Here is a 16833-nt window from a genome sequence, read left to right on the forward strand (position 1 = left end):
AATGACGTAATTCAGAATAAAAACTATTTTATGGCATGAAGCTAAAGGGATTTTTGTCATCAGTCCTGATAGCAGCTTGTTAAGACCAAAGTTGCACAGACATTTTACAATGAAAAGAGGAATTTCAGAAGCTGTAGTGCCTGCACAGCAATTAAGAGCTTTGGGTATTGAGGTGGGGCTTTTTCCCCCAAAAAACAGTACCATTAGGAAGAAATAACTGGCTTTTGTACTTAAACTGTTTCTCCTAATTTATCACCCACATCTATGAAGTACTGGAGCTAATCATGAAGAGTTCTTCTCTCATGTCTGACAGACAATTGTACAGTAGTAATAAAAAAGTCCATGGTTTTGCAGGAGACAAGCTGTTAATTGTACATGCAGCTTAAGGAAAAGCAGAATTAGTGTTTTCCCAGACCTCCCATACCACGCCTTTTGGTTCAACGTTGTATTACTTAAGACTAACAATACCAAAACAATTGAATTTAAAAAGTGAAACTGTGAGCTTTATGGAACTGGCTTTTAGAAACAAGCCATCATCCTACCTTACTCATGAGCTAACTTTGTTCATCCTTACTCACAGTGGGATGGGCCATGCTCTGTGGCACCTGGTACATGAGTTGGTCTGCACTGCCCGGCCCCAGCTGCCCCTTTGGTATATCGTACAGTGCCTGTGCTGAGGATGCACTGTCTGTCCTGGATAACAGTTTATTGCACGTTCCAATCAATGGAGGAGCTTGATTCCCTGCAGCTTTGAAGGTGGAAATGGAAGGAGCGCCAAGAGGTGTGCTGGGATGGCTGGACATGTCCATGATTATTGGAGTCGCATACTCGGGTCCGGTTACGGGCAGTGGCTCGGCATAGGTGTGGTAAACTTCTTGGACGGGGGAATTGTAAGGGTCCAAGTCAGCGTAACTGGTTTGTTTTCCTTCCTCTGGTTTGAAGGTTGATCTCTGGTGAAGCGTGCCCACAATTCCCCCTACCAGAGGCTGAGCATATTCTGTGTTGCAAGCCCCAACAAAACAAAACATAAATACACTTACTGGGTTGTTTTACAGTGGCATCACATTAAATACAGCCTGTCAATAGTCTGCCAAAGATCACTATCCTACATCAAACCAGTGGTCCATCTCTGTCCACCAGTGCCAATCGCTTTGGAAAAGGATTCCTTTCCACTCAATAGGTAAAGCCATTGAGACAGCCAAAACCAAAACATCCCCACTTCTCAGGTTTATACTTCTTCCCAAGTGAGCTGCAACTTCCCATCCTGCAAATCTGCCTGAAAATGAAGCTGATTGAAATGTTCTTCTATTTACATTAGATTTAAATAAAATTATTCTGCCTGGATCTGGATAAAAAGTGGTCCTTGGGGTGGAGTGTTTGTCCTCTGAGGGGGGAAGCTTGCAAGTAGTCTGAGATATTTTAGCTGAACAGATGATCTGAGTTACAAAAGCTGGAGGTGAAAAGCCTGACTAGCTGGGTAAAAACAGACAAGCAGCCAAACAAGAAAACTGATTCTGCCTGCAGTGAAGCTGTAATTCCTGCACATCTGCCCAATTCTGCCATCAGCAGGTAAGCGCAGAACCAAAGGCATAGTCAGTCATCCTCCTCCCATGCTTGGCTCACCAGGGAAAGGGCATGCAGCACTATCCATAAACCCTCCTTTTCCAGATCCCAAGTTTGATATAACCCATACAGTGAAGGTAGATAATCAAGTGCCATATTTCCAATTAGTGCATAAAATTATTGTGATTAAATTATTTCCAGGGTATGAAAACATAACCAAAATAATTCTTCCACACTTTATGAAGTTTAAAAACAAATAAGGAACCCTTCAGTTACTGCATTAACTTGGGGAAGTGTCTACCTATAGCACATGAAATGAGAGAGCAGACACAAAAAAGCCTGCATTTTAAGAGATATGCTTACCCACAGAACAACTCACTTCTCCTCTGTTCCCCTCCAAAACCAGGAAATAACTAAATGTAGCCAGATTTCTGACATATTTGGCACATCATTCATATACATACATACATATATATATAAAAAACATAGCCCACAAATTACCTGCAGACTCGGTTTGCAACATTGTTGGGACTTCTCTTGGTCTTAGGTGACTGATTTCACTGCTGCTGTAGCATACGGGAGTTTCTTCACGTTCTGCTGATTTATTCGGGAAAAACTGCTTCATCCCTTTCCACCATCCTTCACATGGATTAAAAAAAAGCAAAAAAAACCACCCAAGATTGCATATATACTGTGTTTTAAGCTACTAAAATACTTTTCAGCACAGCTTGTATTTTGTTGAAACAGGTAAATAACTCAATTATCACTATTTTGAGTAATACCCTAAGACATCAGAGCTGTGAGCTATCAGAAACAGATATGTAGCAAATTAAAGTGATTAAAAGGTTCCTTGTCTAAAGAACAAGACATACTTAAGACTGCCACTGAGCAGACACACAGGTGTGCAAGTTTTCAACAGAGGCCAGAGAAGCAAAGCACAGTCACCCAGCCGTACCAACCCAACTGCTGCACTGCCCTTTGCACCTGGGGCACAGGGGGTTTCAGGACCATTGCAAAGAGCTGCCTGGTGCAATTGTCTGATCTTAAGTTTATGAGACACAAGATGTTTGGATGGAAGATATACCTAAATCCCACATGCTTACTAGGGCAATGAAAACAAAATTTTTGACCCAACTTATACACTATGATGGAAGATTTTTTGCCAGGACAAAAAAAGTACTAAATAAATGATTATCAAATATACAGAGACATTCGTTATAAATTAATTTTTCCCCTCATGTTGTATAATTAAAAGGTTTTCTACTTCATTCACAAAAAAGCCTGAAGTGGTCAGATCTAACAGGAGACACAACATTTACTATTTCTGAAAAAAAGAAATCAGAGAAAGAAGCAAAGAAGCAGTACAATTAAGCTGGTCCACAAAAGAAATTCAGTTTGCTATGCCTCCCTCAGTTAGCATTAGAGAAGCTTCGCTAGTGGAAACTAACTGCAATCTGAAATAAACATTGAACAAAAAAACACTGAGCAAATTGTTTCATAAAACTATTTTGTTACCTGCACGATCCCAGTAAGGTACATCATATGTGTCCTCAGTTTTTTTCTTGCTGTGAAAAAAAAAAAAAAAAAAAAAGGAAAAAAGGGTTACTTTAACTAGTTTGCTTACCAAAAGATACATTAATTAATGCTCAGCAACTATCACCTTGGCTGTAACTGGTCCTCAAATTTAATGTATTAGCACCAGTAACCTGGCTTCCCATCACCAGTCTGCTGCTACCAGAGAAACCATTTTTCAGTCGAAGCACTTGCAATGAAAACAGTTAAAAAGCTGTTTTGTCCTCGCTAGTCAAGTGATTATTTTCTCAGAAAGAATGCAATTCTTTCCACAAGTGCAGACCAGAGTTCCCACAGCAATACATGCAGCATTTCATTCCCACACACCAGGCTAACATTGATTTAAAGCACTTTCATCCATCTATTTATTTACCGGTTTCTCCAATGCCACGCACAAACTAAGATAAGAATCAGAGTAGTGAAGACCATCACCAGCACTGGAACCAGAACTGCTGCCAATGCCACATCTGAAAGCCATTAAATTAAGTGGTGTCAGACAGAAAGAGCTTCTCATAAATCAATTTTTTATTTGAAAATTACTTGAGTACAGCACAGTTTTCATGTTTAGTGTCTATCACACCAGATCCCCCAGCTAAGCTACTCTGCTGGATGCTCCCACAGTGCAAACTTCATTTAACATCTGGCTCTTCTACATGCATGCACAGCTGGTGGTTTTGCAGGGTTTTTCATCGAAATCAATCAGTTTGTTTTAATATATGGTTTTTCTGTTACAATAATGTATTCTATTTTTTATGCAGAAAATCCCTTAGTATCACCATATAAGTTCAAACCTCCTTTAAGAAGTAAATTCCACAGCACCTTAACAGTTAATCCCAATCAGTCAGTGCTGGGTCTGTGTGTGACCCTATTCCTTGGCATCCAAAGGACACTTCAGCAGTGCCCACATCTGCAGTGACTTTGCTCCCTTTTCTGACCATTTTCTTTGATAAACAAAACGATTAGGCGACATTTTTCAAATTTCATGTCAAAAAAAACTGCTGCAGAAAAGATCTGCTATATCAAAGGTGTTTTGTTCTAAGAAATTATTAAATAAAGCAGCTACACCTGATTAATTCAGAAGGGAAGTCCAAGTTACAACTTCTCCTTCTGACAAAGTTTGTTCAGTGATTAAAAGCTGAACGTTGTTTGAACAAGCTCTGGAAGATGGAACTATTATATATCTATAAAATATATATTTTATATACATGTACATTATATATATTACTCGGCAGATCTTCATCATGCACATCTTTTATCATTTGTGTATTTAATAACTGGTAAATATTAGAAATAAAATATTGATAATCTGCTGTAATTTGTTACGTTTTGAGAAAATTTCAATGCAGCAAGCACATTTAATATATGCCAAAGCACTATAAGGAGTTACAAACATTTCTATTGTCTAACGATGGATACCTTTGGTTACACTTGGAGTCACTGTAGTGTTTTTTATTTCAGGTGTGAAAGTTGTTTTATCTGTCTGCAGTGAAGTCTTCACTGAATGAATGAAGTCATCCACAAAGTCAGCATTCTTCTCATCATTCTTGTTCTGAGGCGGTGCTGGCAAGGTGATTTTAGGAGCACGACCTTCAGAAGAACAGAATTTATAAGGTAAGTAGTTTGAAGTGCTAGTTTTCCATATCTCCTTTTCAGGAGAAGACAGCCGGAACAGTTTGCTATAAAGCTTTTGTTCATGTTACATAATGAGGAAACCCCCCACCAGGAATCAATGACATGGAAAGCAAGTGATTGGATCTTTTGACACACTTATTTTGCAAATTACCTTGTGTACACCTAAATTCAGTATTTTCCTCGTTAAGCGCAGTAACTTTTGGATAAACTCAGATATACTAGTTAAAGAAGGATTATACAGCCAAGAAGTACTTCAGATTCACTGAAAATATACCCATGATATAACTTTTAATCTTAGTAATTTCACTTACAACTTTAATAGTTTCACTTCTTGTCTTGCACAGTTGAAAGTTTTCAGTTGTCTTACCTATACTAAACTGACATCCTAGCAATTCTACTTTCATTGCAATTTTCTGGTGCCATTTTAAGGGGTTAATCCTAAAAAAACGTGCAATAATAGGTGGAATGAAATTATTGCGAACTTCCTGGTACAATTCAGTATTCCCTTGAAATATCTAGAAAAGAAGGGGGAAAAAAGAGAGAAACATTATGTTCTACAAATACAATAGCAATTGAGTAAGTACTACCTATTTTGATGTTTTATTTAAGAAGAATAAACAGTGAAGGATTCAATTCATCCCAGAACAATGCTGCTGCCTGCACTTGTCCACTCCCTTGGCCCCATTACATTTACAACTAAACAAAACAAAGAAAGGTGTGTGCACATGTATGCACACAGCTACACAGTTCAGAGTAAAGGTACCATGGAATATCCTACTGATGCTCCCCAAGCACAGCCTGCTGTTACACACATGTTTATGGCACTGAATCATTGTAACTCCTTCTTGGTATTTTACACTTACTCTTCACATATACACAGATAGCAAGGAGTTGTGACACTGTGCAAGCTGGAATTAAGTGGTGCCTTCACACAACCCAGCAGTTCAGCACAGCCTGTCTGAGGATGGTATTCATTAGAAAGCACTAGGAGCACCCTCCAGTGTGTAATCACACTGTCCTCTCGTGGCTGTTGCCTGCAAGTGCTGAGCCACAACAAAATTTTGGTTCAGAATGTGAAAGCTCTCCTCAGTCTCACACTGAGCCATGAAGTTCTGCAAGAGAAGGGCGCAGACTTTGCATGAAGGATGTGCTCAAGCTGGTCCTTCACTGCCATCCTTGCACACAAAGAACTCATCAAAATGTGACAACACATAAAGAGTCTGGCTGAAGTTTAAAAGCAATGGGCAGAGTGCCTGTGAGACGCAATGCAAGCACACTGACAGATTTACAGCCAACCACGGGTTTGTCACTCTCGAGCTGCTTAAAACAATACAGCAGCTTGGCCCAGTACTCCAACCCTCCCCCTCCTTCAGGAAGACTTTGGCACCATGTCTTTTGGTAGGAAGTGAGCTGCCTCTCCATGTTTGTGCACAGCAGTAGGGCTTTGGCCCTGCACATGCAACTCTGTGGTGCTACTGCAACACAGGTCACCACTGGGATGACAGTAAATAAGTTCTTTCTTTTGAAGCACGGATACAGACATTGGAAATCATGGTGGACACAATGCAAAACACAATTATGGCACTTGCTTGAAAAAACTCAGCATTACAAGGAGTTTTCGTCTCACTTACACCACTTGGTAAGCAATAAAGCTCCCTGCCATTCTTAAAGACAAGCACTGCACTGTGCAACAGCTGATGTGTCTGCATAACAAGGAGCAGTCAAGAGCTTTTAGCACATCTCTCATCAAAACAAATCACTGCTGTTTCCATCTTGATACACAAGAGAAGAGACTTCTGTATTGCACTGCTGAGTTTTTGAAAAAAAGTCTAGAATATCCCTAGAGGCCTGAAATAATTATTCTAGGAAACTATCCATTCAAAACAAGTCCCTGCTCTGAATTTAAGCTTCTTGTTCTTAAATATATTCAGTAGCAAGAAATGAAGACACAGTAAATGCAGGGGCAAGCCTATGTTATTTTGGATATAACTTAATAGCACCAAGTAGTTGAAGTTCATGTGCCCACAGCAGACTGGGCCCCAATTTACAGCCACTTTTCCCTTACTAGTTTGTTTTGGTTTTTGATGCTCTGTTTAGTTTTTTTTTTAATGACAGCCGTGTAGCTACAGATCTCACTAGCAATTTTTTTTTTGTTTTGGTAAGGATGCAAGTGAGAAGCAAAATAAGAGAGGTGACTTCCTGAGGGGATGCACCCATTCCTAATTGCTGTACTGTATCCTTGCTTGTGCTGTGCCTGCCAGAGCTCAGCAACAAAAGAAGGCACATCTGGCTACCCAAGCAACATATGCAGATGTTACAGAGCAAGGACACAGATGCCCAACTCTTAAAGTTGGATCTCGTGTCAGGTTTCTGAGGCTGAGCATCTAACAGCAAGGGCAAAAATAAGCAACACCAACTCTTACCTTCAAGAAGGATTACCAGTGAAGGTCTTTACTCCAGGCTTATCTCAGTCAAGCTTTTGACATCCAGTGTTACAGAAGTAACTTAACTTTACCTGCAGCTCTGTGGTTTCTGTTACCCTAAATTTTGCATTAAAAAATAATTTGCTTCTGAGCTAAATACAGCACTAACTTTTTAATGAGAAATCACTTTCATAGTCTTTTTATTATCAAACTCTTTCCATTTCCCTCTGTGCTGTTAAACAAAGCTTTTCCAACTCTCATTTGTCCTTTTCCCCCAACTCTCATTTGTCTTTTTTCCCCAATTCAAGCATTTACTCTTTTTTTAATCCATGAAAAATTAAGAAAAGTGTTTCTTGAGTACTGTCAAATCTCTAAAAGGTATTTGCAAAAAAGACTACAGGAAAAGCTTGGAAAAGCTTCTAGTCTCCTGAAAAACATTAGGAATTCCAAACATATTTCAAAAAACAGGGACTAGCACCTCCCAGCTGGTCTGGCATGCTAAAAGGAAGAAGCCTGTAAGCAGATGCATCCAAAAGCAAATCGGTATCAAGTGAGCTGATAGCAGACAGAGAGAAAATCTGATACTTTAGAAAAATAGAAAAACGGAACCATTTTTTTCTGTCATTTAACTACAGCTGCCAGTTCCTGGGTACACATGATTCTTCATGCTCTGTCCCTTAATGACACACAAAACACAAAGAAAGATTTGTTGCCTGTAATTTCAGGCTCCACAATTTTTTTTTCATTTCATGAGCATGCAAAAGGAACAATATGCTCAAATTCTAGGCAATAACTGCAACGTTTTTTAAAGAAAATTGTCTAACACTGAAGGCAATCAAGGCAGCTTGCTAACTGAGATCTTATTTTATGGCCAGAAGAGGGCGCTCAAAACTGGCAAAATATGCTGTTTTTTTCCTTTTTTTCTTGAATACTTCACACCAACAGTGACTTTAGTTCACATGTAGGCTCAGACCCGACAGTAAATTCTCCCCCTCTCTTCCAAGAGTTTTCTACTGCAGTTATATTCAGTGCTCAAATATCTCTTAATTTAACAAACTTCAGCCTATTACTTCCACAGGATGATACATCCTACCTTGAAACATTCTTAACCCAGAGTAAAGAGAAGACCAAAGACGAAGTGACCATCCTTAAAACCTGTTTCTAAAAAAACTACCAGACTAGTAGTTACAGTTACATGTACTTAATACCACCGGCCTATAGAACTCCGATAAACTACATCCAAGGAGTTTATGAAAAAGAAAATCTAGTTCCAGTCACATTACTAAGAATCTTGTAATTTCGTTAAGAAAATCTGATCTGAACCACTGGGAAGACAAGAATTTTCTCATTTTTGCTGTCTATTAAATACTGCAGAGCTGTAAACATGGGGAAAATAAGATTATCTTGCTGCTAATATTAGGGACATTTTCTGTGTAACAAAACATTTGCAATCTGAACATATCCCTCCCTCTGCAAGGGCTGTTCTCTTATATAAGAAACTTAACAGTATTTGCTTAAAAATTAAAATTGACAGAAACATTAGAAAACATGAAAAAATATACAACCCATTACATTTATTCTGTAACCATAAGAGGATAAGAAAGTAAAGCTTAATTTTAAAATATATAACCTATTTTAAAAGAAACAGAATTATTATTGAAGAGATGCAGTACCAGAAAACCTACCAGTGGCAACAGAAGTTTCTTGTATAGAATATTCCCATCCCAAATAGTAATGAAAATAACATCTGAATTTTGGAACTGTTCAAATCTTTACATATTTGCATATTGTCATATTTTCTTCTGCTTATCTGTTGTTTATGATTCAAAATAACACTGAAAATGAAAGTTATTTAATGATTCCTCACCATACCAAAATGACTTATATTTACAATTGTGAAATCTCCTTACAACATACCTAGAAACTATGTGGTATTTTTACCTTATCTTTACCCATGCCAGGTTCTCTGTACACTGTCCACTTCTGTGCATCATCACTGTATAAAATTCTGTAGGCTGAGACATAATAGTAGTGCTCTGCTAAAGTTGATCCAGTAGTTATAATACCTGTGAAAATTGAGGCACCCAGTTAGGATAAAAAATTGGTATCACTTTGTAAAAATTAACAGATCAGTTTTTGAATCTAGAGCTGTATAGTGGACAGTCTTAACTGGTCCAGTTAACTTCAAGAAGATTATCCAAAGGGCCAGGGTGTGAAGTTTCCACAGTGACCGAACTTTGTAAACTCATTTTACTTACTTTGTATTTTAGTTTCATGATATAACCTTGCTAAGTCCTTCCCCCCATGCCCCATTTCTTGATGGAAACAGCCCCTTCATTTGACCACAGCTCACTCCTGTCTCCAGCTGCTGACACAGCTTCTCCCTGCGCTTGTACTGCCAACCTAAAGGCACCACTGAAAGAACTGCAGCTTCCTACAGCTGACACTGCAGCGCTGCAGCACAACTCACACAAAGCTGTTTTGGAAAGGCTTGTTAGCAGAAGAATTAGTGGAGTAATGCAAAATACAAAGAGTCTCCAGGGAGGTAGCAACAAAGACCACTGGTAAATCCAAGTTGCTTAATGACAGCAAGCCACGCTGCTCATGGCAGAGTGTGCAGCTGAGGTTACAGAGACCAACTCAGGCATTTTGGAAAGAGACAAACACAAACTGATCAGTGGAACATGTTTCACAATAGCCTTAAAGCCCTGGACTCTATGAAGCACTCAACCTAAATCCAATTTAATTTTGATTTACATCAGATGACAAACATGCCTATTAGCAACAGAAATTCATCTCTGAAGGATTAAACCAGAAAACACTAACACTGGCACTGAAGGTACAACTGCTGCACAGCTATCCTGGAGATTAAACCCAAAATGCCAACACCTCAGTGCTGATGCTGGATTCACTGTGGCCGTGACAGGCACTAAGGAAAACCTAGGAACAGAAGTCACTACACCTGCACCAGAAGTACCAGCTGACTGGATTTTGATCTGCATCTCCAAGGAGACAATGAGCAGGAAAAGGGAAGAATCAAGGATCCAATAAAACCACAGGAAACACTTCAACAAATTCTGATGGAAGAGATGTCTTCTACTATGAAACTACACCTCTTCAGCTCCAGGCTCCTCAGTGTATTAGCCAGTGTATTCCAGGACACGGAAACAAATTAAGTATAATGGTAATTAAGTGCCACCTGAGCTTTATCTAAGGCCCAGCACTTGAAAAAAGGATATCAGTAAGCAAAAATTTTGAATGCTGCTGAGAAGTCACATCAGATTCACTTACCTGTTATTTTCTTTTCTTTATTCAAGTCAATCTGCAACCACTGATGTTCATCACTGATAAAAGCAGCCCAAGGAGGTCCAACCCTTTTTAGTCTGGCATTTTCAGGTTTCCAGATGTTTACTTGTCCCGTTTGGTTAGGCCACTCAAGAATCGATGATGATGTGATGTGGGAATCAGGAATCACCCCAGACTCCATCCCCAGTGTCCCATAGCAACCTGAACAACAGAAAAGGTGAGGACTGCAAATGAGAACTGAAGTTATGCTGCTTGGATTTTAAGACTTTACATGCAAATATTAAATTGCCATCTAAATTTATTCCATAACAACAATACCAACAAAACACACTGTCTTTTGCTTTCTAACAGGGATGTTCAAACTAGTCACGAGAATGCCATGATTTGTGCCTGTTCCAAGAGTAATGTGGATATTCTCTCAGTCACTACACAGAGCACTCAACGAGAAGCACTGGGGAACCTTCATGGTCTAAGAGTATCTGTGGTTGCTGCAAGAAAGGGAAACAGGCTACTGGTTCATTAGCTCCTTTCTTGTGTCTGTATAACTTCTTGGGTTTTTAAACCAACCCCAGCATCACAGTGTTAATTTGAATAAAACCAAAGCATGTAGGAAGTCATGTCATAATCCGGGCCTTGAGCTCAAACACATCCTTGAAATTAGTTACATTTTTCTGGTTACCATTCTTATTAAATGTTTCTTTCCATATTGCCTTCTGCTGGTGGCTGAAAAACATCTCCTAAATTCAGGGCTGAATTTTCTCGTTCTGTAATACCAATGGTTTTCCCCTCTCACAAGCACAGTCCTCAGAAGTATCAGCAGAGAGCAATCTTTGCCTTCCGTCAGGCAGGCGGAACAACCCAGCCTAGTTCCCCTTCTCCTGTGAACTCCCCCTCTCCACCAAGGGGGGCACTCATCCCTCAAGGAAGGCACAGGTGGCATAGCCCAGTGTGACTGGATCCCAGAGAAAGTCTTGCCCATGTCCTGTGAGACGCCATTAGTAGTTTACTGTTTCTGCTGAATGTATGCCACCTGCCACAGCACAGGTTCATTTCACTAAGGGAATTCTTCCCCTCATCTGTCATTTTCCATCTAATATGCTGCCACTTGGCAGCACAAATGCCTCAGTCTTTAAATACCTGCTACATTCCACTCTTTGCTCTGTGATGCTTCAGTTAATTTCTATTGAGTCTCAAAGTCAGGCAGTTCTTCCTGCATAACTAGTCTCATCTTCCTCTGCAGTGACCACGCCTCCAGCACTAGTAACACACTCCTATACTTCATACCAAGTCATGAAACCAACTGCAACAGCAGGAACACACTAGGACCTTCACCACAGTCTGATGAATCTCACTTGAGCATACTACAGGGTTTTTTTCCCCTCACCTAAGTCCTAGGTAACCCAACTACAGACATTTTATTCTAGAGCTACATCTTGTCTCTAGTTAATTCAATTTCTCATGTGTCACTGAAGTTCACAGTCTAGACCAGCATTTTTTTCTATCTCTTCCAATTTCCAAGGCCATTTAATTACTTTCATACACACTATCAGATCACACTGTGAAAGACAAAAAAACCCAGCAAACCCTGCCTGGATCACTGTGTTTAATATTCTTTATGCATAAGGACACTAGACCTGTAATTCCTTCTCTCAGCTCTTGCAGATGCTGAGAGAGAAATAATTTTAATACTAAATGCACTGTATTTTCTAATTTTTCCTTATTTATACATTTCCATTGCCAAACACCCCTGCCCATCAGATTCCTGTCTTTATATCCCCATCATGGTGCCTTGATTTATGTATTAGGAAAAGCATTTATTTATTTTGAGAAGTATGTGCATGATTCCCCCTCCCTTCTTTTTTTAACTTTATCATTATGAAAGACAGATGTGATGGCTTTATGGTCTTTACACTGTTATTAGAATAGTTAAAGAGACTAAGGAAAGGCCACTGTCTTCACATTATTTCCAACATCCACTCAAAGACGGCATTTAAAGTGACTTAGAGAAAAACTAGCTTCCACTTAGAAAACTACAGCTAATTTATTTAATTACCCTGAAAGAATCTCTTTCTGCAGATAAGCAAGGCTTACTCGAAACACTTCTGTACCTATAAATTAGTGATGATTAATCATCAAGTTGAGATAGTAAAACAATTCAAAAATATACATTATTGAAGAATGCAGTAAAAAAAGGTCTCACAAGTGAGAAAAAAATTAAGAAATCAAATACCTGCACACCCACCTCTATTCACAAAGTTTGTATGAAAGTAGTAACAGGTAACACATGTGACACTTACCACTCGTCTTAAAGGTGAAGAGACTCGTAGACAAGGGTCCCCTGCAGAGAACAAAAGGTGATGTTTTGCAGTACGCAGTGAGAAAAATTGAAACAAACTGTCTTCAATTTATGTTTCTTGTCCTACTGCTTGCCGCTGAATCCTATGCACATGTGCCTGAACAAGCACTTAATGATTAACACATCCTGCCAGCAAGCTGCAGCGCTTTCAGGACAAGGACAAACACCTTCTCAAATGAAATCAAGCCCAGAGATACTGGGTTAAATACTTTCAAAGCAACATCCACCCAGCAAAATGCAAGACTTCATTAAAATGCTTTATTTTCAAATTAAGCTAATCATAGTAACACAAATCAGTCTCCTGTGATTGCTTTCATTTGTGGGACTTGAAATACAACCGAAAGCTACACACTTTTCCTGAAACTGAAAAGCTGCAATTAAATAACTGTTTTTACACAGACCAGTAGGAATTTATAGCCAAAAAGGTAAAAACTTGCAGAATTCGGAAAATGAAAATTTACGGACTAGAGATTAAAATTATTTGGTAAAACAATTTAGTAAAACAATTACACTACAGCAAAAGCGTGAGAAATTTAGAGAAGAGAACCTGTCCAGGGAACACATAGGTCCACGAGCTGAAATTAATCCCGCAATAAGACCACACCAAGACCTAAGGTGCTAAAGATAAGGAAATTATACTTACACTTTTGAGGTGACATTGTTAGCCAGGGAGCCTTCATAGTACGGAATGCCTTTGCTGATTACAACATTAATTTGACCACCCAGAGTATTTGACATGACACCTGCATGAACACCGGCCATACAAAGTGATGATGACTTGAAGAAGGAAGGGAAAGAAAAATTTCATACTACTAAGTGAATAAATTAAACACCACACCATATATTGTAAATGCTACACTGTCCAGTTACAGTCTTTGTTATTATTACATTAAAATACTATTCTTAGTTAACTGTTATCTTGGTTATTTAGAAACCATTCATCTTTATTTATTATTGAATTCATAAAAACACAAGAAGAAGGCCCTACATTTCACCGTGTCTTCACCCAGCTGCATTTAGAATGTAACTGTTGTAATTAAATGACCTCAAACCAACACCAACACAAGGTGAATCAGTCTGAAAAAGCCAGACAGCCAGGCTCAGCCTATAATAAATTAGACAATAAAACACGTGAATACATAGAAAACTTTTTAACAGAAATCACATTAAAAGTATGTTTGCTTATTTTCTCACAATTAAGGGGTGAGGCACTGCACATTTTGTAGCTTTCAGCTAAGGGGTTTTTTATCATAACTTGCGGTTAAACATGGTTTAACCATCCAGCACTGATCCACGTAAATCCACAGTATACATGCATACAACTCATCCTAAACAAGTCAATTACCTATGTTGTACAAGTCAGTGGAGACCAGTAATAAAAATGTTCTTGCAAGTATCATGTTTTTGCCTATTCTCCTTGGATGACAGAATCTACTAACAAATGTCACAGTGACACTTCACTGGCTTGCAGGCTACAGGTGCCACAGTGAGCAGCACTCATCATACCACGTCTGTCAGGCTTGCCCAGAGCAAGCTCACATCCAACGTTAGTCTGGGATCAACACAGCTCTCCTCTCCATCAAAATAAGAGCATGAGATTCAGGAGGAGATGCAGCTCTCTCCTCCCTGCTCACCAGATGTCAGCACTGAGAGCTCCAAGCCCGCAAGAACTTTGAACATTAGGGTCACACAGAAAAGAATCAAGACTTTGGCTATTTTTTTAAAGCACCAAACAGTCCCCATACATTTGAAAGAGATGCATAAGAAATCTCAACCTGAAACTTGGTCTAAAGTGCTGGACAATTTCATTTTTTTCCACACAGCCTGACTTCTGGGAAATTCCTAGCCTTTTTTGGTTGATAAAGTATACAAAAAGAAAGTCACAGAGAATTTATTTCCTTAAGTTTCCTTAGGAAAAGGTTTTGTTTTTCTCCATAGAAAACAATTATTCCAGATTTTGGCAAAAAACTCGCAACAAGCAGAACTCCTACAGATGCTGTAAATTTGTGAAGCAGAGAATCAATTTAATATTATTACTAGCTACAAAAATTACCTTGCAGCGACTTAGTGAGGACTCACTGGGGACCAGAGCATGTAATACAGTTACACTGTGGTGACATTTTTACATGGGGGTGATTGTTTAATCAAGTAGCCTGGGATTTACAAATATTTGGGGAAAAAATAAACAGTCACATTTTAAGTTTGTATTTAATACTAAAATCTTTGGTTACTAACATTTTTACATTGTGTTATCTCTGTGCTACATCTAAGGGCTTATTAAAAGAGTATTTTAAAATAAAAAGCAAGGATTTAATGTAATTTTTAGTAGACTGCTAGCAAAATTATAATAACTTAAAAATAAACAAAGCAAACATCTGCCCATCCTATGGCAAGTTCATTAATTGACCTGTAAAGGCTTACATTAGAAAAATACTGTATAGGGTTTTGCAGTGTTTTAAGTAAACAATACATTATTAAAGATGCTCATTACCAATTTACAGAACTACTCTTACAGTATTAAATTTGTTTTGCAAATTATTTTATAGCTGCTGAGCACAAACAATATTTCATCTCTAAAGTGTAACAAAAATCACCACTAGGACACTGCTGAAAGAGGTATTACTTTGTCAAAAACAAGAGGACATCATTAAAATAACTGGTTCTTTCTTTAGAAATCCAAATTTCCCAGCCTGAGAAAACCAAGTAAAAGAAAACGGGAAGTAGAAAAAACCCACTCTTTTGATTGATCCACCCTTCTCTGCAGGACTTATGAAAGTATTTGAGACTCCACTACAGTACTCCACTTCTTGGAGATAGCAACACCTAAAGCACCTGTCATTTAGCACCAGTGCTAAAAAATGCCACCAGTGCCGTGTTATTCACTTTTAGGAGGTACAAATCCCAGCATACAGGAAGCACAACTAATGCAAACAAGTACAACTGACTTGCATTATCCACCATGTGTTTTACAAAAATTCACCTGAGCCCATGGTATTTTCACTTACATCTCTGTATCCATGAGGAATAGTGCCTGAAATATCAGCAAAAGGAATCACACATCCAGCTGGACAATACTTACTGAAAGAGAACAAAATATCAAGTCAGGATATGCATGCACCTACAACTCTCTTACTGTTATAAAAAAGTTACGGTTTTGATTTACAAGACTCTGCTATTCATGGATCACTATGTAATGATATCACCTAATTGAAGACCGATCAAATCAGATCAAAAATACTCACAAGTATCCAACAGGAGGGCACACATTTGAAAATGTTTTAAAATAAGTCCCAGCTGAAAGTACAGTTCCAGTATCAATATGATGAATTAATAAAGCATTTTATATTATGAATAATATGTGGCTCCTGTAAATTCAAAGTCATATAACTAAAAATATTAATGAATTGCATTTTATGAACTAGAGACCTTCATATCTATTTGTTTTGCACCCTTAAATAAAGCATCTGAAACGTAATGCTATTTCATAACAGCTTTTGGCAATGCTTAGATCATAAAAACTGGCCAAATTACCACTAGCTCATAAAAAGCAAGAGGCAAGACACCAGCACCACTGGAGCAAGGCTGTGTTCATGTTCTAGGACCATTTCATACTGCACACATGAAAATTATTACATTTTCAAGAGCTAAAAGTAAAGTGGAGTAAAAGCATCAACATTTTCACCACAGCTCAGCAACAGCTGAAGCAATGCTGTAGGTTCCAAGAAAACAGGGGGATTCAGAGACTTTGTCGCACATTGACTAAGGCCAGAACCTACAATTAGAGCCCTATTTAGGAACCTGGGAAGATGAAGGAGAAACGCAAAGGTAGCACTTTGAAGTATTTCAGGTTGCCACGGCTTAAGTTCTCCAAAAAATAAGCTTAGACACTTCACAGTAGTCTGTAGCTTTAAACACTGGCCTTGCTTTAGATGGAAATGGGGAAGGAGACAGCAGGGAAATGACACATTTTCCCCTCCAGAA

At 38.6% G+C, this 16833-nt stretch overlaps 1 protein-coding gene across 2 annotated transcripts in view; it reads right to left on the reverse strand.

Moving 5' to 3' along the window:
• The window catches only part of DCBLD2 (discoidin, CUB and LCCL domain containing 2), a 54707-nt gene that overhangs the window by 14852 nt on the left and 23022 nt on the right, over positions 1-16833 (reverse strand). For both annotated transcript variants that reach the window (XM_041463935.1, XM_041463933.1), the window contains exons 5-15: positions 15858-15930; positions 13496-13629; positions 12794-12834; positions 10482-10697; positions 9132-9256; positions 5135-5282; positions 4552-4722; positions 3509-3602; positions 3079-3128; positions 2065-2202; positions 579-997 (exon numbers count right to left, since the gene is read on the reverse strand). In XM_041463935.1, coding sequence (XP_041319869.1) covers positions 579-997; positions 2065-2202; positions 3079-3128; positions 3509-3602; positions 4552-4722; positions 5135-5282; positions 9132-9256; positions 10482-10697; positions 12794-12834; positions 13496-13629; positions 15858-15930 — 1609 coding nt within the window. The remainder of the gene's footprint in view (positions 1-578; positions 998-2064; positions 2203-3078; positions 3129-3508; positions 3603-4551; positions 4723-5134; positions 5283-9131; positions 9257-10481; positions 10698-12793; positions 12835-13495; positions 13630-15857; positions 15931-16833) is intronic.

The sequence above is a fragment of the Pyrgilauda ruficollis genome, unplaced genomic scaffold, assembly GCF_017590135.1.
Source record: "Pyrgilauda ruficollis isolate IOZ18807 unplaced genomic scaffold, ASM1759013v1 scaffold17, whole genome shotgun sequence".
In the NCBI taxonomy this organism is placed as follows: domain Eukaryota; kingdom Metazoa; phylum Chordata; class Aves; order Passeriformes; family Passeridae; genus Pyrgilauda; species Pyrgilauda ruficollis.